This window comes from Aythya ferina (genome assembly GCF_964211825.1).
Source record: "Aythya ferina genome assembly, chromosome: 3".
Taxonomy (NCBI): Eukaryota; Metazoa; Chordata; class Aves; order Anseriformes; family Anatidae; genus Aythya; species Aythya ferina.
This window is the reverse complement of record NC_140298.1, coordinates 112,751,590-112,774,159: the sequence shown is the minus strand read 5'-3', so window position 1 is coordinate 112,774,159 and position 22,570 is coordinate 112,751,590. Positions and strand designations below refer to the sequence as shown.

The window sequence follows — 22,570 nt, the reverse complement described above, 5'->3', positions numbered from 1 at the left end:
ACTTTAAGACAGCTAATATGAGCTTAGTCTCATCCTAAGAAAGAGATTCTTTTTCTTGGTCAGATTTTTTAGTTTCTCAAACTTTTTTTTTTCTTACTGCAGACCAGAAGCTATTTATGCAGCTGTAAAGAAGAAACCTAATACACAGTCTTATACATTAGGAGAGGGTAAGCCTACATGAAGTATATTACTTAATGCTACACCCTGTTTCTGCTTAACTGCATGTGACTAAGCTTAAATATATGAAAAAGTTCTGAGCAAGTCTTTTAATGTTTGTCCAGGAGATACAGTGCAAATATCGACTTGTTATTATGGGAATCCTAAAACAAGAACTTGAGTAAAATTTGTAACTAATTAAGGTTGAGCTCAGGCATATTGTTTTTGTTTGTTGGGTTGTGTTTGATTGCTTGTTTGTTTAGAGCTTATGCTCTGGTAGTTTGCTTCTGAAAATTAAAATGTCTCGTGTCCATAAGCTGCCTTCTCTTCCTGCTGTTTTCTGCTGTGCTATTCTGTGCTGTAGAGATAGGAGAAGGGATTTTAGTCTCCTGAATGTGGATTGTTCTCTTTAAATCAGTAAGGAGTAGAGAAAAGTATTGCTGCAGAAGAATTTGTTGGAAACACTTTCTAAGCCTTTTAGTACAGTATATTTGTTTCCCCAGTTGTTTTTTTTTGTTCCAATTGTGTTTTTCATTTCTGCTGTATTAGATAAGAATGGATTTAATCAGATGTAGGTGTGGAATATACACGCCTGCTATGAAACATGGAGGTAGGGTGGAGTACTTCTTATATGAGATGTAAGTTCTCTAGCTGTGGCCTACAGGCTTGTCTGCAGTCTGTTCAAAGCGTAGTAACTCTCACTCTGCCAAATTAATTTGTCTGTAAGATGTTGTGTACCCTTAATTCAGAGCTGTAAGCATGAGGCCAGCTGTGATTACAGTCAGGCAGGTAAGCTGATACGCAGGCTTGCTAAGACATGATCCATGCTATGAACACACTGATGAACGTTGATATCAAAGGTACTTTTGCTTGTGTCTGATGAACTTTTATCCTTTTATCTAAACTATTCTCTCCTTTATATGTACTGTGTGCACAGAGTATGTTGCGCTGTATTCGTATTCAAGCTCCGAACCTGGTGACTTGACTTTTACGGAAGGAGAGGAAATTCTCGTGACCCAGAAAGAAGGGGAATGGTGGACAGGGAGCATCGATGACAGAACTGGAATCTTCCCCTCCAATTACGTCAGACCAAAGGATCAAGAAGTGAGTTCTTATTTTGAGGCTTAGTTAATGCATGATGCTTTCTCTCTTTTTTTTTCTGTTATTGATACCCACCTATTAAATTATGATTTTAAGTAGAGATTAAACTCATTTGCAGAAAAGAAGAGCATAAAGTTTGAGACCTGAATGAGAGCTCTAGCCACAGTGTCACGTTGACTGCCTCAGTACAGGAGCATGGTATTTTGTTAAAAATGGCCTCAGAGTTAAAACCTCTATTTTCTTTTCACATGCTTAAAGATGGTGCAAAGTCTACTGGTTTTATTGCATGTTAAAAGAAGATTGTTCTGTCTTTCTTGTAGGGCTCTAGTAATGCTGGCAAAACTGGAACAATAAATAAGAAACCTGGTAAGTGTGTTATAACTTTAATGTTTTGGACTGTTTTTAAAGTGATGATGAGTGGTTAGGTTCATAGCAGTGTTTTAATGGCAGGTGGTGTGTTTACCTACAAGATATGTACCAGTGTATTTCTGTGGAAATAGCTCTTATTGTAACAAAAAAGATAACAAATGCAATTAATATACTGTCTTTTCAGAAATTGCTCAGGTTACTACTGCCTATACTGCCTCAGGAACTGAACAGCTTAGTCTCGCTCCAGGACAGCTAATACTTATTCTGAAGAAAAATGCTAGTGGATGGTGGCAAGGAGAGCTGCAGGTAATTAATTGAAGGAAACATAATTCTGATTCGATGAACAGTAATGAGGTGATCTTTGGTTTCATTTGAAAAAACAAACAAGTATAGTGTTCCGAAAGCTGGTTAGAAAGTTGTGGTATCTCATTAGAGAATATATTTGATACATTAAGTGCAATTTTCATAGAGCAAATATTCAGCCCTACCTTGAAATTGTGCACAGAAGTCATTAACTGCACTTCACATTTGCCAGAGCATATCAGGATGCAGTTTTATTTGAATTTGGCTGTTTTATCCTTTAGCTAGAATTTACCTTTTGAGTTGTTTAGTGTTTAGTAGGTGTTGGAAGACCAACTTTTTCTGTCTTTCGTAGGCAAAGTCGCTTGACACATTTGTTGCATTTTTTCCAGTTTATAGACTGTTTGGTTTCTTGTTTAACATCTCTTTAAACATTTACAGGCAAGAGGGAAAAAGAGACAGAAAGGATGGTTCCCTGCCAGCCATGTGAAATTACTGGGTCCAAGCAGTGAACGAGCCACATCTGCTGCTCCCTCAGGTGACCAAAAAAAAAGATTTTATTTATATTTCATTTAAAGTATTTCATGTAACTGCTTTGGTTGTTCAGATACTAATCTGAATTACATCACTAGCTTGATAGTATATTTAATGGCCCTACCTTACTGTGCATCACTGTGGAAGGTAAAGTCCTAGTCAGCGTCTGGGTCTTTTGACAGACATGTCCGTTCAGATATCATCTCTGACCAAGAATGGCAAAATCTCATGGCTTTTTAATCAAAACAGTTCTTCATGGGGTCCCTGCCATGGCTGGTACTTAGCTACCTACCTTACAACAGAAAGTCTCAGTCATATGATGATGTTTATATCCAGAAATCTACGAGTCCATCTTCCATAGAAAAGCTTTTTAATTCTTCTGAACTCCCTGAAGAGCAACAATGTTCTTGTTTGGAAACTCCTTTTTCTTTTTGCCAACTGCCAGCAACAATCTTACAGAATGTTAGCAATCATTGGCAAACACCTTAGAATTATACATGCCCTCCTTTCTAAGAAGGGAGACTGAGCTGCAATTTCCACTAGTGCTTTTCATTTGGATGGCTGGCTACTAATCAGATTATTTCATATAAAAGCAGTTTTTGTGGTTCTGCATGCTTAAATTTTGCTGTTCTCTGCAGCTATGACTTGCTTATATAACAACTTCCTAGGTATTACGGGACAAAACTTCCCTTTGGCTACATTTGTAATTCATGATTAGCTAATGTGTGTTTCCTCTTCCTCTGCTGCATTTTTCTCACAAGTATCAGCTGTAAGATAATCAAACTCACTTTCCCCGCTGAGCCAGTGGAAGAGAGAGAAGTACACTTGGTTATATTTAAAATGTTTAGAAGGTCGATAAATCCTAGTGCTCATGGAAATAATTTTCTGTGTACGTGCATAGATAGATACATAAAATCAAAATAAATATTTCTGCCTGGCCCAGTTCAAAATCTGAGTAAAAGAAAAGGGAGAACAGTTCTGCGTCAAGATAAAATCATGTCTGGTATGTTTCTTATGTAACAGTTTATGTGACGTTGTTGTTTGTTTCCTGTGATTATGTAAAATACTGAAAAAATAATACTTGTGTAACAGCATTCTGCTAACTTTGTTTTTTCTTAATAGTGTGTCAAGTGATAGCAATGTACGATTACATGGCAAACAACGAAGACGAGCTCAGTTTCTCCAAAGGGCAGCTAATTAACGTACTGAGCAAGGATGATGCTGACTGGTGGCAAGGAGAAATCAATGGTGTGACAGGTCTCTTCCCCTCAAACTACGTGAAGATGACCACAGATTCTGATCCAAGTCAGCAGTGTAAGCAACATTTTTCTTAAAAAAACTTTTTGTTACTTTATTTCAAAAGTGCATTGCTCTAATTTTGCTTTGTGTTTGAAATTTAGAGTTCCATGCATCAACTGAATTTATTGGTATTTTAAATGGTTTTTCTTTAAATACCTTACTATAGTTCTAAGTGCTTTAAATACTTTTCTATTTAACCTACGAACAACCATCACGTTACCAACCAGCCAGTGTGTAACAGTAAGGGTGCAAGGGTGAGCTAAAATATTAGATTTGATAGGTGATTACCTTCCATTAAAGATGCTGATGTTTGATAACTTACAGTGACAGGGGGTCAGTGCAGGTATATTACGCTTGATTGTAGAACTTCATTGAGTTTTATAAAATATGAAAAAAGTGTCTCCTGTAGTCAACTTTAACTTACATTTAAACTATTTATCAAATCAGTAAAAATAGCCACAGAATGGATTAAAAAAAAAAAACAACAACACAGAGTAAATATTGCACACAAACATAGTAAATGTTTCTCATCCCCTGGCCACCTTTCTGTTTTGTTTTGTTTTGTTTTTATTTTTTTTGTTTTTTTTGTTTTTTTGTTTTGTTCCCTCTCCACGGAGGAAACTACCTCTGTTCTTACACACCTGGCTTTTCATCCTGGGGCACTGTGATTAAATCAACTTTTGATCAGCCCGTGACGTTAGTGGCATTGGGAGTCCACCTGGGTTTGGTCTAAAAGTTGATCCTTTCAATACCAAGCCTCCTCCCTTCACTTGCTGTTTTTCCTTAAGCATCATTTGTATTTTTCACAGTATAAAGATGTGCATCTGGAAGTCTGCTTGAGTCTGGTTAAAAGCTAGTCTGTAGGACCAGTTTGCAGTTAAGATTTGATCAACTTAGCTATATTCTTAGAGAATTCACAAACCTAGTAGAGGAGGTACAACTTTGATTGGGAAGATGAAATATTTTCCCGTGGTAGCTTGCTATGGTACCTGGTCAAAATACAATATTGCACCATTCTTGAGGTTTGTAGTTAAATTACATCTGTGCTAACATTTTTGGTAACACAATGATGTGTTGTTTTTTTTTTTGTTTTGTTTTATTTTAAATGCTTCTGACTGGCATGGCTGTGATGTCAAAATCTGCATTTAGATTGAACCTTAAGTACTTTTGATTAGACACATCTAAATGACTGAAATATTCCTCTAATTTTTTTCTCTTTACATACAGACAAAATCTCAATTTGGAAGAAATAGTATAGACTAAATCCAGACAGGCCATGAAATTAAGGTTAATGGGAACATTTGATGTGGTAATCTTTCTCGTTCTCTGTTAAGTCATTAGACTCTTTCTCAGACTTCAATGTTGAGGATTAAAAATATTTCCAGCCACATAAATTGTGGCTGTGTGAAGAGAGTTGTCCTCTGAAAGTATATGGACAAGGCCAGCCAGTGGCAGTCAGCAAAAAGCAGATCTCATCTGTACTTGGCTGTTACAGTTCTGTTTGTCTGAGTTGTTGTTGTCTTCTTTTCTGTGAAGCACATCTGCTGATGCTAAATTAAGAAAACTTGCCTATTGATGAATTAAGAATGTGTTGAAAATCTAAACAAAAAATTCTCTGAGTATTTCAAATAAGCCAACTCATGAATCAGTTTTGTGCTAGAATTTGTCACTCTTGTGTAGTGTTAAAACATGCATCTGGAAACGTCAGGAATAAAACAACAGTATTCTGTCTAGACCCCTCTCAAAACCAGCATGGCTTAAGTGCAGCATCAGGCAAACACCCTTGCACAGATTTCTGTGATGGCTCACGTCAGCTGGGCTGCTTCCACACAGGGTGAAGTCTGAGCTAGTAAGTTGTGGTAGCAGTAAGCTAGCACTACCTTTCTATAACCATAGAAATGTTTAAATAGGTACTGACTGAACTTTCAAACATCCTTGGATATTTCAAAAATTATTTTTTTGCTTACACTTAAATGTAGTGCAGAAACTATTACTGGTGTTCTTGACAAATTGGTAAGGAACTATCCCACAGAACTGTTTCTGTGGTCTTCTAGGGACCAGTTTAGACATATGATAAAAATCAGTATAATTTATAAAATGTATTCTCATATTTTAAAGAATTCTTAACCTAAGTATTGTAATGCTTTTGACAAATACCAATTTCTCTTACTGTCTCTTCTAGCCAGTCAAATATAATTGTATTTGAACGGGAGCAGGCAGATGGGATTTACTCAAATAGGTTTGTAGCTTATGAAAATTATACTTTTCCCTCAAATCTAAACTCTGTTATATGGGCCACCTTTGCACCTAGAGTCTTTCCTGGGGCTTACTATTTACAACTGTAATGGCAAACTTCCCTAGCAGAGCAGTAACTTAGCTGAGCAAGATGATTCTTCTCTTCGGTTGGTGTAGCTGTATGCCCTGCCATGAGGTCTCTGCAAGGAAAAATAAAAAATAAAAAAGGATATCACAGTTCTGTAAGCATGTCTCTTACTACAAACCAGCTCTTGGTGACTGCAGAACAGAAAGCACTGAGAGTCCTGCTCTCAGCGACCTTGGTGATGGTTAGAGCCACTCAGGTTTTAATGGCATTATAATAGCTCTTATTCTAATGTTTGCCCTCAAATCATCCTCATGCAAATAAAGACATGCAGAAAGTTTTAAAGCATAAATAGCTATAGATTTACTTACAGGAGTATCTATTATTTTCTTGTCTTTGAGTGCTCGCTCATCCACTGAGGATCAGATCTTACGTGTGCTGCCAGCATATGCGTGGTGCGTCTCTCCCAGGCTTTCCTCCTGCTCTTCTCAGGGGGTGCAGGTGGGTGAGTGGGGAGCCCTGACCACTTGACAGGTCTTTCTGATGGCCTGGCCTGATCTGGATGTAATTCTGTCACCGGAGACAATCTTTGTCTGCTTTAAACAGTTGGGTTTAGGAATTTGTTCCCTTCTTACATATTGGCTTTTTCAGTCTGTCGTCTTGTCCATGGGACCAGTCGGAGCCTTTTCCTTTATTTTCTTTAGCTGCAACTTTTTCCCCTCATCCACCTCAGATGGAGGCAGGACAAGTGGTCCGGCTACACTGGCGTACTTGGTTGCTGGATGTCTTTTGTATCAGAGATCTGCTCCTTCCCTCAGACACATTGTTGCTGAGAGCTGGCAAGCTCAGCCAGGTCAACCTGCCTGCGCTCAGTGTGCAGAGCATACGTGGAGCTCTTCTTACCCAAGGTGTCTCTGAGATTTCTCTTTCATTGTACTGAAATGTACCCGTTCTTTCTGCTTTAATGCATGCATAGTTCCTGTTTCTGTCCACTCTTTTTCCTTTCCATGTACCAGTGCTGCTGAAGCTCCTCTTGCATCTAAATTATTCCTTCAAGTGCTTAGACCTGAGCTCCAGGTAGTCCCCGCTGCTTGACAAGCGCCTTCTTCCCCCCCCTAAATCTCACTGCTGTACCTTCTGTCAGCACAGGGGCCTTGGGTGAAGATGGTTAGACTGGAAGCACTGGGAATAACAGATCCTTTCTCCTTAGACTCTTGACACGCATATGGCAACAGTGAATTTCCTTAGCAACACACCTCATGGTTTTAGTAATACCAGTGGATCTACCTAATTTTTTCCCTCCCAAAGCCTTATGTGTACGTGAGACACATTAGAGAGAGACACGAGGCAAGTCCTGTCCTTTCACCAACTTCTGTCTTCCCAGACGTTTATTCCCATGCATGAAAGATCATAATTCCTGTTCACCATGGTCTAATTAGTGAAGCTGACTCATTTTCAAGGGTGTTCACACTGAAAAACCAACTTGTGCACCATCATACTTGGGGCAGGTGCATTTCTGTGCCTGAATATGGACGCTGCTGTGGAAGGACTCAGTGTTCCTCTTACTGGCTATCAAGTAAGGGGTCAGGTTAGTTTTTATGTGCCGATATGAATAGCACTTGGGCTTTTCTTTATAAGTTGACTTTCTATCTGCTTTTCTAATGCCTTATTACAAGTTTTTCAGGAGAAATCCTGGCTTTGTTGAAATCTCAGGGAATTTTGCCATTGCCTTTTAAAAACCACCTAGGGCTTGACCTTGTGTGTTAAGTCTGCATAACAGAAGTCTTCTTTGAGAAAAAATGTGAGTCAACTGCAGTGGTTTTGAGTCAGTGATGGCTGGTTGCAAGTACTTAATGCTGGGTGTGTTTATAAATACCAAATTGCAAGAGTAGAAGCACGTTATGTCTGTTTTCTGAAAGCTGGGTGTTAGCCATTCCTTTCTGACCTTTGTGGTGGTGTTCTGTCTGTCCATAGAACTCATATGTTTCACTCTTCAAATTTATGTTCATTTTATCCTTCATTTTTTTTTGTTTTTTTTAGGACCCAATGTTGTCTTCCAGTGTGAAAGCACCTCAGAGACCCACTATCCAAGTTTGACTGTAGCGTGGAGGCAGGGTGGCCAGCCCTGCTCAAAAATCTCTGAAACAATCCTTTTGCTTCGTTTGAATGTTAGATCCAGTCAAGAAATTAGTTTTTTTTTTTGTGGGTTTTCTTATAACATTTACAGTTGATTTGTAAAAGGAGAAAGGATAGTGGGTCTTTGTGTGGCTTTCACTGCTGTTCATTCTTGTTTCCTTTAGCATTTTTCTTTGGCATTGATAATCCTAGATCATTAGCATGCATATCAAGTTATCGTTTGCATGGTGGGATTGCAGACACACAAAGACCCACTATTTGCACAGTTTATCTGAGCTGTTTTGAATGGGCAGTTGTGTTCTTTCAATGTTGTACTGTACATACTTTGCAGAATTAAAATGTTCGCTGATTACTGTTCTAATGGATTTGATTTGATCTTCTGCATATTGAGCTTTTGAAATGACAGCCCGTAAGGCTCATCCAGAAACCAAACCCTACCTGTCTGTACTGCTGGTGGTCACTGTGATTACAAACATGCTACACGATCTAAGATTTAGATCTGGTGCAGTCCAGCCTTTAAATACCCTTTTTACTGGGGAAAGAAATATTTAGCATAGAATGGAAGATACTTTTTATATTCTTCCTTCACAGTAGTCCTATAGCAGGAATTCAGGTTGTTTTGGCTTGATAAGTTGTACCCTAAACAACCTCCTGCCTTGATTCAGTTTTAGCAGATAGTGGGTATGTACTAGTTAGTGCAGTACTTGTACAGCCTCTGTGCTACTAGACCCTTGCTCTGCTCCTTTTTTTTTCATTAAATAGTTATGGTACCGAGTGGTGTTTTTATCTCGCTAAATTCTTCAGCGACATAAAGTAAGTACCAGCTGAAAGCTGCTGCTCTTCTATTTGGTAAATAAATAGCAGCCTAGTACGTAGGCAGCCTTGGTAAAGAGATGTTGTCAGAAGAGAAACACTAACAGACACCTGGAGCTGAAGGCAGGGAACTTTGGTTTAAAAATGGACCTATATTCCTCATCTACAAAGTGGCCCTTGAAGGCACAGTTACGGCACGCTAGCGATACGATGCAGTAAAGGTGCCCACATATTTTTGGGATGGGGAGAGAGAGGAATTGGGACTTCAGGACTATAACCCTGATATCCCTTTAGATAAAAGGATTAATCAATAGCAGACTACTCATCTGATGAAATAGTTCTTTGATCCTGTAACAACAGGAGAGACCTAGTCACACACAGTATTTAATTTAGTTGGTTTCCTGAATTTGGTAACAAATCAGAAAAGGTCACTTATGCAATCAGAAATGTTTACAAACCATTGTATGTTTACTATATTTATATATATATGAATGTTGTGAAGGTACTATCAGGAAAAGGTTAGTCAAATTGCAGAGATTTAAAAGCCTTTCTCCGAAATTTCTATCGAAAAAGTGGAATGTTACATATTTAATATACTTTATCAAATGATGTATATGTGCCCTTTAGGTCAGAGGTATATCTTTTGTGCAATACAGACTACAGCAACGTGCCTACATAAAACTACAAATGGATTTTTATTCTGGATGTATTTTGTCTAAACCAGTATTTTGTCATAGAATGAAATGTTACTGTAGGCAAATAATGTGCTAGATAATTTCTCCAGTATTCTAGCTGACTTGTTTTCCTTTTGAAACTACATTTTTAAATATTTCTGCTAAAATATGCTAATCACTCTGAATTGCCTTCTCTTAATTTCTGATTTTGAAGGTCTGTTTAATGCAGACCGAACTTTGTTGTGCTACACCAGTGGTGTCAAGCAGTCAGTCACTCACGTTAGTCTGAGAATTAGGTGATCGTATAAATTATCCCATTTCTAAGAGGCACTGTGAACCTGTGGGATTTAAGCGAAGCTGACTTCCCAAACGTTCAGTGTCAATTTTCGTGGAATGCCAAATTGCTACTCGTTGATTTGGGAAAAAGAAAAACAACTTCAAATCACATCTGGGATGATTTACAAACTAATATCATGGCATTTTCCAAAAACAACTGTCATTCTACCCAATTTTAATGGTGCAGTTGGAGATTAGGGTAGTATCAAGTACAGTTTCACCCAAGTAGCCCTGTCGTTGGGTACGTAGATATGAGCATTACTAATTATTGCAACAGCTGCCCCTCAGTTTGAACTGATGAGTATTGCGGTGAAGCATTTTGGGCTTTCACAGTTACCTTCTGATGATTCAGTATTACTTGAGTATGCTCTAAATTCTCTAATAACAATGATAATAATAATAATAACAATAGACTTAATAATAATGCTGATTGAAAGAGACAATGTCCCTGCCATTGGTATTTCTCTTTTCAGAAGTCTGCCTAATACAGGTCAAGCACAGTCACCTGAGAGCTCTGCTCTCCTGTCACGTGCTGGTGCAGAAAGAATCGCACAGCTACATCAGGCTGTCAGTAGGAAAGGCTCTGCTGAGGCTGTATGTACTGCAGGATTTTAAAATAATCTATCAGCAAAGAGGTGCAGCTGATGGAAGCTGTATTTAAATCAGAGTTTTTGATTTAAAAACATCCAATCTTTGCTGATTGTATGTAACCCTCTCTCTCCTTGATAAATGACCCTGGAGTGAGGTTCAGGTATTGTCCCAGCCAGCCAAGTAAAACTGGCATCAAAGTGCTCATCCTGGATTTGGGTGAAGACAGTTCAGCTAAGGACAGGGTGAAAGCCAGGGATAGTTATTGAACTGACAGTCCTCCCTGAAGGCCTGAGAGGCTAAGTGTTGCTCAGAGCCACAAGACATTACAAATGAAGCAGAACATGACATTGCCTGCAGCATAGCACTGGCTTAATGCCATTTCCTATGGGCCAGCAGAGAATGGGGGCCGTTGTGTAACTGGGTGCGAGATTGCAAATGGTACTGAAGTGCACCAGAACAAGGACTGAAGCGCTTCCTAATTTTGTAATTGTCTGGTTTGCATCAAAACCTACAAAAGCTTAGTTTTGCAAAAGCTTGATTTCCAAAGCTGAGTTCCCGCTCAGCGATTAGATCCGTGCAGGAAAGCCTCGTGCGACCACCGAGACCCAGTGCAGGTCTGGGCGTGCGAGTAGTGTGAAAGCAGAGCACTGTGATAACGTCGTCCTTACTAGTGGAGTTAGGAGCACAGGAGGCGTAAAGCTCCACTCAAAAGTTACACGCTAACAGTCACAACACACCCTACCAGTCCATGACCACATGTCCCACCTCGGTGCTTGGTCAGACCGTATCCCTGTGCGGTGCTTTGGGGTCGGGGTAAAACACCTGTACATAAGTCTGCTCGTAGGAACGCTGGCGAACCTTGGCCTGTAGTCGTGTTGGGAGCTGCTGCAGGGTAACGCTGCTTTGATGTAATGAACTAATAAACTGCTACTTCATGGTGTGTGCTGCCTTAAAATTACCTTGTGTTGTTCTCTTCAAGCTAGAGTATTAACGTGTGGGGATGGTTGTTCAGACATGCAAATGCAGGCTGTGCTTAGCATGAGGCAATTGTTCATCTTTGTTTTCAAACAAAGTTGTAAGATAACTATGCAAATGTACTTTATTAAAGGGACGCATAAAAGGATCTAGTTTGTCTGTTGTGGTTTTTTTGTTCACCTGGGGAGGTTTGTGTTTTTTTTTTTCCCGTCTGAATAGTTGGGACAAGCATTATGTTACCTGGGTCTGTGACACAGCGACTTAGTTTTGCTTTTTACCTCTTGCAAATTGAATCATTAATTTCTTCTTTTGTAGTGGAGAGAATAAACTGCACGTAGTGATTAGGGGTGGTTGGATACAACTTGGATTATGTTTCCTGGGGCCTGATGGAAACCGACCTTTTCAGATTTGCTGGATTAGCTCCTTGCACAGGTTCCAGGAGGCGCAGAGGCTACGGACAGCTACAGGCAGTGACAGGAGTACGCTGCAAGTCAGGTAGCCTCTTGGTGTGCCAGCAGAGCTGGGAATGTGAGAGAGATTCCCTGACACCATCAGTCTGTTCTCTGCCTGTAGTGAAGGGGCTCCTTTAATGCTGCTCCACGGTGAGATGTGCTCTTTCTACAGTAGCCTAGGATTACAGAGACAGGTTAATACAGACAAAAAACAAAAGCCTTATCCGCTTTTTCCAACCATATCAACTGGTTTGAGCTAAATCCACAAATCTTAAACCAAGCTATCTGCTTACAAACGGAGTTTACTAAAGTAGGCCACGTCTGCCCTGAAATACTCCTCACTAAATGACCTGGCTGTGATGCCTCACAGCTTGCTTAGGACATATACTTCAGGGAAGGTGCTTGAGCTCATGTTTGAGGCTCAAGATGTCTTTCCAAAGCTGTCGTTTTTTAAATGTGTTTTTTCATTGTTCACTGAGTGGGCAGCATTGCTGGGGAAGCGGGCAAAGGATGTGGTGCCCAAGCAAATCTGGGCATCTTTGAGAGCTTTGTGTCTGGCTGGTTTTTACCTCAATTCTTTGGAACTGGATTTAAGTCAAGAATTGAAATTCATTTCCCCTTTTTGAACAAAGGAAAAAAAACGATATATTTTTTTTGAAATGGTGATAGATGTTGTTCATCTGTCTTTCACAGAAGGGTTTCTTCAGAAAGAGTCATTCTTCCCCTAGAACTTACCTCAGGTCCAGAATATGTCGGTAATCTGAAAGATCCCCTCTGCCCCTGGTTTTCAAGTGTTTGAATCTCAGGCAGGGTAGAACATCTTTGGACTATGAAGCTTTAGCTTTCCAAGCAGGGTTAACTAAGTTAGTAGCAAGAAAGTATTTCTTGCTCAGGTATATTTGGAGTGGGAAGTGTAATTTTAAACATAAGTTTAGAGACTGGGATTTCCTGTTTATAAACTCTCCAGCTCGTTCTCCCCTGCTGCTGCGAGAGAGCTGCTTCCCCATCTTGGAGAGCAGGATTTAACACGAAAGGTACCACAGCCGTGGCAGGCATTGCTCTCTGAAAAACCCTCTGCTTTTACAAGCTGTATGGGGAGCTTGCGACGAAGCTTCACAAGGCAGAAGCCAGGGCAACAGCTTTCTGCTGCCAAAAAAAAGGGTGCTCCTCTCGCTTCCACGCGCGTTCCTGGCTACTGGACTCGCAGAAAACAGCTGTTTTCCTTTTCTCCCTCAGGATTCCTCTTCTGCCAGGCTGCGAGCTGGGAGGCAGCGAAGTGCCAGCGGTGATGCAGGGAAAGGAGGGAACAGGAATGTGGGAGGAGAGAGTTAGAGCTGCAGGCCCACCCCTGCTGCAAGGGGTTGCTGCGGCCGCTTTAGAGAAAGGTTGGCGAGGGTGAGGCACATCGCTGTATTCCCTCATTCACCTTCTTCCCCTCAGATCCAAAGGCCTAAAATTTGCCTTCTAAAATCAGATGTATGGATTCCAAGTTATGCTTTTATGCCACTATTGTCAGAGCCATCAAAACCCAGAGCTTTCAGACTGATTTAAATATAAGAGCGTTCATCCACCGATTCCAAAAGCTGGCAGTCCAAAGACAAGGTTAGTACAGGGGCCAATTAAGTGAACTGTGATTTTGTACCTGACAACGAGCTTTATAAATCAGATTATTTTAGGTGCGTATAAAAGGCGTGTTTGCTTCCCAGTTTGCTTCAGCCTGACTTAGCAGGAGACAGACACAAACCCAAGGGTGTGGGTGGTTCAGACAGCTGTGGTACAAGCAAACAGCAACGAGAGCTTCAGTGCTTTGCTGCCCTGGTTGTAGGGCTGTACCTCGCAGTGGAAGGAAAAAACACGTGGTCAAAGCTGAGATCTAAGGTCTGAGTCTGGGCAAATAAAGTCTGGCTATTGTGCAAGGACCTGACAGGCCTAAAATTAGGACTTGTTGGTCGTAGGAACACTCAGGGCCACGTAGCTGGGCTTAAATTTGGTTCTGCACACGTTAAAGAATGACACCAGAATCCAGAAGTGGCATGGGTTGGCCAAAGTAAAAACTGATGGGTGATGAGATCATAAGAATCAGTTTGATCTATAGCTCTACTCCCTTTTTCTCTTCTGATTTTGGCTTGATTTTAACTTTGGAAATAATTAAGTCTGAAAGCCGTGTTCTCCACAGTTGGAAGAGCTGAAATCCCAGATCCCTTCATCAAAAGTAGTATTTTTTCAGTCCTTGTTTGAAAGCTTCAGATTCGTGATCCTTCCAGAGGGCACATGGCAGAAGTGAAAAGCCCTCGTTTTAAATCAAGCTGTTGTCTTTACTGCTGTACTCCTTTGTGTTGCCCCAAGGGTTTCCCCATTAAAATACTCTGAGTGGTTTCCTAAAACTTCATCTGACGAGTGTTTCTCTGGCGTGGCCGTCTCTTTTGCTGAAGGATGCTGCTGCTTCCAAGCAACTGGGTGCCTGCCCGACAAGAAGGACACAAATCTGGAAGTTCACATTCAGCCACTGTCACATCAAGTTCAGCCAAATATTCCCCGTTTTTTGGCTTTTTTTTCCTTTTTCTTTTTTTTTTTTTTTTTACAAATGTATTATTTATTCATTTTCATGTCATTGTTTCGGGCAGTCTTCCCACAGGCAAGTCTATAAACAGGCAGCAAACAGAACGAAGCCTCATTCTGATGCCCTGGGTGCGTTAGGGTGACAGGGGAGGCACAACCCTCGGGGCTGTAGGTCGCGCTGCCTTTCTCTACACCTGTAAACTGTCAAAGAGTCGTCGTTCCCCTAGAAACGCCTGGTCTAAAAGAGTTGCTGCCATGTCCTTTCTGTTATTCTACATAATCCAGTTCAGATTTCATCCAAATCTGATGCAGCCACATCAAATGGGAGATGTATATCCTTAAATACGCTGTAATTGTTTTTCTTCCCCCCCCGCTACGTTGCAGTGCTCTGCTAGCACGTGATGGTCAACAGATGGATCAGAGTTTGACTTCACCTACTCTCCTTTACCCATCTAAATATATTCACCACTTTGACTTTGCTTTTACCAATTTTCATTTTAGTTACTAAATTTCAGTCACTGCTGTCATGCCTACTAATGTGTAATGGAGAAAGAACGAAGCTGTAGGGTCTGCATGTTAGCATAGAGAACTTGGGGTTTGTGTCCCTGGATGTCTGTGTGTTCCTCTGCATGATTTTGATTGTTTATACTTAATGCATCAAACCAATTCAACGTATCCCTGGCTCATTTGGTTTCTAAACCAGAAAGAAGTTGTGCAACTATGAATTTTGCATTACACATTTGCAAACTTCTGCTGGTGGTTTGTAGAATAAATTAATAATCAAGGCAGAGGGTTTTAGAAATGGGGTGGAGGTTAAAGGTGCAATGTCATGAACTAATGCCAGACACGTTCTGGATGACTTCGTCTCACAACAGACGCTGTGTAAGGTAAGTGAAAATCACAACTGTGATTGAAAACAGCACTGCAGAAAAGGAGAAGAGGGGGAAAAAAACATAAGATCAATGGAGTTACATGAAGTCAGGAATTCTTATTTGCATCACAGCTCAACATAAAGGGATGCTCAAAGAAATAAAAAGGTGCCAGACTGAAAACTGGCGTAAAGAGGGGAGGGGGCCAATCACTACACTGTGGTTTTTATTGAAACCCAAGAAAGAAGAGCTGTGCATATAGTCTGAGTTGTGGGCTGGTCTGTGTTGAGGCAGCTTTGTTAAATCATCAGATGTGATGACTTGAGCGGGATCTAAACTCCTGGCTTGCTTCTTGTAGGGTGTGCTGATCTCCAAAGCCTTGATACTATGCAACCCATAGAGAGGAAAAGACAGGGCTACATCCATGAACTCATCCAGACGGAAGAAAGGTACATGGACGACCTCCAGCTTGTCTTAGAGGTGAGATGTCGTGCATGTGAAAACGTGTTTGGACAAACACCACCTTGGTCCTACAGAACACGAGCAAGTAAAGGGATCCTTAGAAACTGGGAAATGCTAGAGGAAGAAAGTGACATTGTGTGAGCACCTCCTTTTCTAGTGAACATTACGTGGTCACCCAACAGGCTAAAAAGTCACGCTGTGAAAGACATTGCTCTACAAAGACCTTAGGATTTTCCAAACCCTGCTCTTAAGAGTTTGGGCCAACGCTCAGTGTAAAGATGAGGGGCAAAGGTTGATGGGCTGTCTGGCAAAGCTGCACGGGCTCATGACAAACTCTGAAAGTACCATAAAAGTTGATGGTCTGCCTTTGTCTCTGACTTTATTTCTAGAAGCAAGACTGCCCTGCTAGGTGGGCCAGCATTAGACAGTCCTGGGAGTCTTGGTCTCTCTACATAAAGTAACTGGTGGAGTGTTAAACCTTAAAATAGAGCAAGTTGCAGAGGTGTTCTGGTATCCGGAGGTGTTGCATGGAGGAAGGAAGGAAGGGGTAGCTCTACATGTTAGCTGTGACCACTTTGGGCACGGGACAGGTGCAGTGTCTGCAGCGTTTGACTGAAATTACAGGAAGGTTCTCAGGCTGTATGGTCAGCCTGTGGGTCCCAGCGCTTGTCCCAGCTTCACAAGTGGTGATGCCACCATCAGAATGAGGTCACACGTGTAGGAAAAACAGGCACGGCTGTCACAAGAGCTGGAGAGGAATTGTTTTTGTCTTCCGTGGAGATGTTGGGCGCTGAGCGTTCATAAAAAAAGCAAGATCGCTGCTAATCTAAATGAGAGGAGGCTAATCTAAATGAGAGCGTGGTTTTGTCTCTGGAGAGTTTCTCACCTTTATGATTTTTTTTTTGACCACAGGTTTTCCAGAAACCAATGGCTGATTCAGGCTGCCTCACGGAAGGGGAAATGGGGCTGATCTTTGTTAACTGGAAGGAACTCATCATGTCAAATACAAAGTTGCTGAAGTGAGTACTTACATTTTTGTCTTGTAAAGTAAGAATTCACTTTTTTTGTGAATTTCACCTTTTGTGTTTTCTTCTTCCTCTTTATCCTCTTGTTCCTTCCCTCAGAACGTTTCTGGTTTTACAGTAAATATGTCTGTCCTTGCCGATTACTTGCTGTGTCCGTGTGCATTCAACAGCTGAAGGCATTCAGAGCGTCTCAGAAAGAAGGAACTGTTACAAGAGAGAGGCAGGAATAAACAGCAAGAACCGATGCACATTTATTGTAGTCTCTTAGAAACAGAGCCCTGCAGCAAACAGCGAGCATGGGAGGTGTTCTCCCCAGCTCTCTGCAAAGCCACCTTCTGTTCTCTAAAAATAATCTTTGGGGAGACCGAGTGGCTAACAGTGTGCTGTAGTGGGATGGTGCTTGAACACAGCAGTTGTCCTGGAAGCCTCAAAGGAGTGTCTCAGTCACGCAGACCCTGTCGGGCATCTTTCAGGCCATGCTGAGCTTCCTGCAGCCTGAACTTCTGAGGCTCGCATCCTTTCGCAGCTGCGTGTTGTAAGAATTTTGATTTAGGCCTTGCAGCAGTGTTGGATGGTGATCTGTTTTCTCTCCAGAGCCTTGCGAGTGCGTAAGAAAACAGGAGGAGAAAAAATGCCCGTGCAGATGATCGGGGACATCCTGGCAGCAGAACTGTCCCACATGCAGGCCTACATTCGGTTCTGCAGCTGCCAGCTTAACGGGGCCTCGTTGCTGCAGCAGAAAACTGATGAAGATGCTGATTTCAAAGACTACTTAAAGGTATCTTCTTCAGCAGCTTTCGTACCTTCTCCTTTCCTCAATGACAGGAGCCTGTCTAACCAGCAGCGACCAGATCGCAATAACCCAGAGAACAAAATCTTGCAAAAATAGACAAGAACCTTCCATGGATAGCACTGTGTGTGCTTTTTGTATGTTTTTAATGAGTGCATTGCTCCATTTCCCTTTCTGCCACTCGTTCCTTCAGTGTACTGGTTAACCTTACAAAGCTCCAGTGCCAGTACCTTCCCAAAATATATGTGGTCGAAGGAGTCTGCAGAGTTAAAACAAGAAGGCTGCTGTCCCGAACACGTCATGCAACTTGCAAACCAGTGGGGTGTGTGCAGGGTGTCTGAACGGTGGGGCTGCAGCATAAAAAATAAATATAGAAATAAATAATTGCTGATGTGTTGCAGCTGATGCTGGGGATTTGAAGAGAGAAAAAGGAGGTTGTAAAGCAGAAATGCCAGAACCTTTGACATCAGGCTTTTGGTTCTTTCATTGCTTTGTGGTTTGTTTTTGCAACCTGAGTGAGGCACGTTTTGTCAAAATAAAAGCTAGAATGGTTTTGAATGTCAGGACTCCACGTGAACAATGATGCTACAGCTTTTTCTGGCAAAGCACCTGAGCACAGTGACAGCGCTGGCTTTCCTGTTTGTTCCAGTGAACTGTGCTTTTTGCTGACCTAAAAGTCTAAGATTTCTTGGAATGCCTGAAAAAAAGTAAATCTGATCAGACTCTTTTCAGTGCAGTGAAGGAACTGTTCCTTGATGAATAACGCAATGTCTCTGTTAAATCTCTGGATTGCACCCTAGAAACTCGCCCTGGACCCTCGCTGCAAAGGGATGCCCCTCTCCAGTTTCCTCCTGAAGCCGATGCAAAGAATAACGCGCTACCCTCTGCTTATAAAGAGTGTGAGTACCCCAAGTGGAGCCTTGGGGGAGAATGCTTTTGATTTTGGTCTCTAAAGCAAAAGTAGAAAAGCATTATCCCTTTACAGGGATTTCTCTGAGAGTGTGGAGGAACTGTTCCTTTGCTTATATCTTTTTTTCTCTTGGTTTCTCCCATTTTTTTTCTGCGCCAGATTCTAGAGAATACTCCAGAAAATCACCCAGACCACAGTAACCTCAGGCTTGCCTTGGAGCGTGCGGAGGAGCTGTGCTCTCAGGTTAACGAAGGGGTGCGTGAGAAGGAGAACTCGGACAGGCTGGAGTGGATCCAGTCCCACGTGCAGTGCGAAGGACTCGCTGAGGTAGCTGCACCACTGCGCTGCGCGGCCGGGGCTTCTGCTGTTCATTTTGGAAGGGCCACGGGGGTGAGGTGGGAGTGCTTGCTCATATCTGTTATTGGGAAGTGATCCACTGCTGAGCCCTTGGCAGAGAAGCTTTTATTAAATTCTGCCCGCAGCCGTAGTACGATGAGTCCCCATTGTTTGTGCCTGGTTTTGGCAGTGGAGAAACCTCCATTTACCAGCGTAAAACTAACACCATTTAGATAGCTAAATGAGCAGAGCAACTCGTGACTCTGTGGGCTCTTCTTAGCTCTACCTTCATTAAGCAAAAAAGAAGAGGATTTTGAGCAGTTTGAGCAGTCTTCACTGCGAGGAGGAGCATTAACTTGCTGCTGCTAATGGATTTTTTTCTCTCGTAGCAACCAGTTTTCAATTCCCTGACGAACTGCTTGGGACCACGGAAACTCCTGCACAGCGGCAAGCTCTACAAGGCGAAGAGCAGCAAGGAGCTGTACGGCTTCCTTTTCAACGACTTCCTGCTGCTCACCTACATGGTGAAACAATTTGTCTCTTCTGGCTCCGATAAACTCTTCAGCCCCAAATCCAACTCCCAGTTCAAAATGTACAAAATGGTGAGTGAGACAAGATGCCCCGTGGTCATGTTGATCTGGTGGGACGCGGCTGCTGCTGAGGAATGCTGTTTTGTCTGCTGGGATTCACCATCTGTCTGATCTTTTGCTGTCACACAGGCGTGTACTGGCAGACAGAACATGCCAATGTCATTCGGTTTAACCCCCTGAAAAGGACGGGCTTCTTTGTCTTGGTTGAGTGAATGCTTCCTTCCACTTCATGCTGCAGGAGCAGAAATAGCATCGTGTCTACTCTGCTGCTGAGGAGCTGAGCACCATGCTTAGAATCAGGAGGCTTAACTTAAGCTTGTGGAAGTTCTTGCACCCACAAGAAAGTACTTGACCTTCTGAAAAAAGTAGAAGGTGCAGCGTGCTTGTGCCTTTTTAAAGTGTGCCTGATTGTTTAGGTCTCCAGTGGCTTGAGCTGTTTTTTGACATATGCATGTTTGTTTAGGAATCCAAACAGTGGCATGAACCAAGTTTTTAAGAACTTCAGTCTCTGTGTCCACACAGCACGTGCTCACTGGTCAGTGTTCTCAATATTTTGGAGCTGGGGAGATAAAGTTCAGTATCGGGGCTGCTTTTAGACAGGGAACCTGAAAAATTGCTCCATGCAGGCAGGATTTCCAGTTCCACACTACATCTCTTCTTACAGTCCTGTACCTTTCACAGAGCTCCGAAGCTAGGAGGACAGCGTGAGGCTTACTGACAGCGCAGTTTTTTCTTAGTCCATTGTTGCAATTTTTTGTGGTGATCGCGATCTGGTTGTTCTTCCTGTGTCAACTTCAATTTTCCCTCCAGGAAAACTGTGTATTTAAATATCCTTGTCAAGTTTCTGGTGCCACTGCTACACTGATGTTTGCTTTCCCTTCAGCCTGTCTTCCTTAATGAAGTCCTCGTGAAATTGCCCACGGACCCTTCAAGCGATGAGCCAGTTTTCCACATATCACACATCGACAGGGTTTACACGCTTAAAACCGACAACATTAACGAGCGGTGAGTAGCGCAAACACAGGTGTGAGATGAACCCTCCTGAACGTGGCTGGGGCTGTTTCCAGTGAGCAGACAGGGTGGCCCTGAGCTCACAGGACAGGGTTCAGCCTCCCAAGCAGGACATAAAATTCCTCTGACTCTCATTTGAATGGGAAGCTTTCTCTCACTTTGTTCTGCTTGTGTGGCAGCTCTTGCAGTGAAATCCGTGTTCACACCGACTGCTCCTAGCTGTAGAGAATAGCTTGGGACTGCAAAGTCCTGCATCCCATAAAATTCTTCCCCAGTCCTAGTCAGTCTTTGATGTGGCCCAGCAGACTTTAATAAAGCAGCAGTTCTGATTTCATTTATTTAGGCTGATAGGGAAATGTGGCATAAGATTGAATCCAAAAACTCTGTAGTAGTCCTTGAATTGACTTGCAATTCCTCTGAAATCCAGTGGGGGAAAAAATGGTGAAAGAGGTTGGGGTAAAGTCAGCGATGATGAGGAGTTCCCTGCTTGTGGTACAGCACTCACCGTAGGGATTGCTCTTTGCAGTACTGCCTGGGTCCAGAAAATCAAAGCCGCATCCGAGCAGTACATCGAGACCGAGAAGAAGAAACGTGAAAAAGCTTATCAAGGTACTGAGTTCCTGTCCCCCTCTCATCCCCGGCACACACTGGAGCAAGGCCAGTTCTGGAGGGTGCCCCAGTGCCTGTGTGGGATCTCTCAGATCCCCAGATCTGCTGCCAGTTTTTCTGGTTGCAGCCAATCCATTTATTTCTGGCTTGTCGTTCCCAGCTCGCTCACAGAAGACCTCAGGAATAGGACGCCTGATGGTGCACGTGATTGAAGCAACGGAGTTAAAGGCCTGTAAGCCCAACGGTGAGTGCGGGCAGGAAGCTCAGAGCACTGCGATGCCTGGCAGGGCTCGCTGAGAGGAGGGAGGTTTCTGCAGTGCTGAGGGATTTCATCGCTGCCTCTGTGTTTAGGGAAGAGCAACCCCTACTGTGAAATCAGCATGGGCTCTCAGAGCTACACGACGAGGACCATGCAGGACACCTTGAACCCCAAGTGGAACTTCAACTGCCAGTTCTTCATTAAGGACCTGTATCAGGATGTCCTGTGCATCACCATGTTCGACAGGGATCAATTCTCACCCGATGGTAAGTGCGTGAGTCTTTATTTTAGGAAAAGAGCGCGTTTTTGTGACTAGGGACAACAGAGTTCCTCACCAGTGGCTCCAAGAGCCTGTAGGTACACTTGCTTCCTGAGAAACGTTGTGTAAAAAAAATACTTGATTACTGAAGAGGTTGAATAGCCCCAGCAGTCAAGATTTGATCCCACTCTGGCTTTTGCATCAGAAGCAGAAGTATTTTCTGTCAAGCTGGGGAGACAACAGAAACTGAAAGCAGTTTTTCTCTGTCATTGTAGGCGGTGCCTGGAAATAATACTTTAGGTTATATTTGCACTGCAGTAGCTTGATAAGCTTGTGTGTTGTTTGTTTTTTTTCTCTTGGAAACGAAACATATTTTTGGCAGTCAGTAGCTTCTGGTGCTCTTCAAAAGTGCTTCTTCAGGGCTCTGACACAGGGTTAATTACTGCCGATTTGCAAGGTACTGCCTTGAGCCGAGCTGGCTTATAGCTTCTTCATCTTTTCTCCTGCAAGGAAACGTGACTTTGCCCTCTGCAAGCACACTTTCTGTGGCTCAGCTGACGTGTGGCTGCTGGAAGGCTTCTTCTCCCAGCTGCAGAGCTGAGTTCCTGTTAAATGCACCTTGCAACAGCACTCTCTTGTGCTTATATATGAAATGGCCATGAAAGAGGGCATTTCATTTCTGAATCGGACCCTATACCTGCTGTGGCATTATTTGTTCAAGGTTGCTGTTCTTGTAAAAAGAATGACTTACAAGCCTAATTACCAGTTGGCTGAACCCAAATATTGCATTTTTTATGGTCCGTGTAGCACTGCAGCTGACTTGTAAATCGCTTCC

At 42.4% G+C, this 22,570-nt stretch overlaps 1 protein-coding gene across 3 annotated transcripts in view; it reads left to right on the top strand.

Annotated features, from left to right (window-relative positions):
- Positions 1–22,570, top strand: part of ITSN2 (intersectin 2) — a 78,671-nt gene that overhangs the window by 54,122 nt on the left and 1,979 nt on the right. For 2 of the 3 annotated variants that reach the window (XM_084516296.1, XM_084516294.1), the window contains 16 exons: positions 103–167; positions 1,094–1,260; positions 1,578–1,623; positions 1,811–1,932; positions 2,368–2,464; positions 3,583–3,774; positions 15,843–15,964; positions 16,859–16,965; positions 17,566–17,749; positions 18,562–18,660; positions 18,831–18,998; positions 19,397–19,609; positions 20,481–20,602; positions 21,135–21,217; positions 21,378–21,461; positions 21,569–21,742. In XM_084516296.1, coding sequence (XP_084372422.1) covers positions 103–167; positions 1,094–1,260; positions 1,578–1,623; positions 1,811–1,932; positions 2,368–2,464; positions 3,583–3,774; positions 15,843–15,964; positions 16,859–16,965; positions 17,566–17,749; positions 18,562–18,660; positions 18,831–18,998; positions 19,397–19,609; positions 20,481–20,602; positions 21,135–21,217; positions 21,378–21,461; positions 21,569–21,742 — 2,045 coding nt within the window. Of the gene's footprint in view, positions 1–102; positions 168–1,093; positions 1,261–1,577; positions 1,624–1,810; positions 1,933–2,367; positions 2,465–3,582; positions 3,775–8,119; positions 11,753–15,842; positions 15,965–16,858; positions 16,966–17,565; positions 17,750–18,561; positions 18,661–18,830; positions 18,999–19,396; positions 19,610–20,480; positions 20,603–21,134; positions 21,218–21,377; positions 21,462–21,568; positions 21,743–22,570 lie in introns of those variants that run through there. The other variant, XM_084516295.1, reaches the window with a different exon arrangement.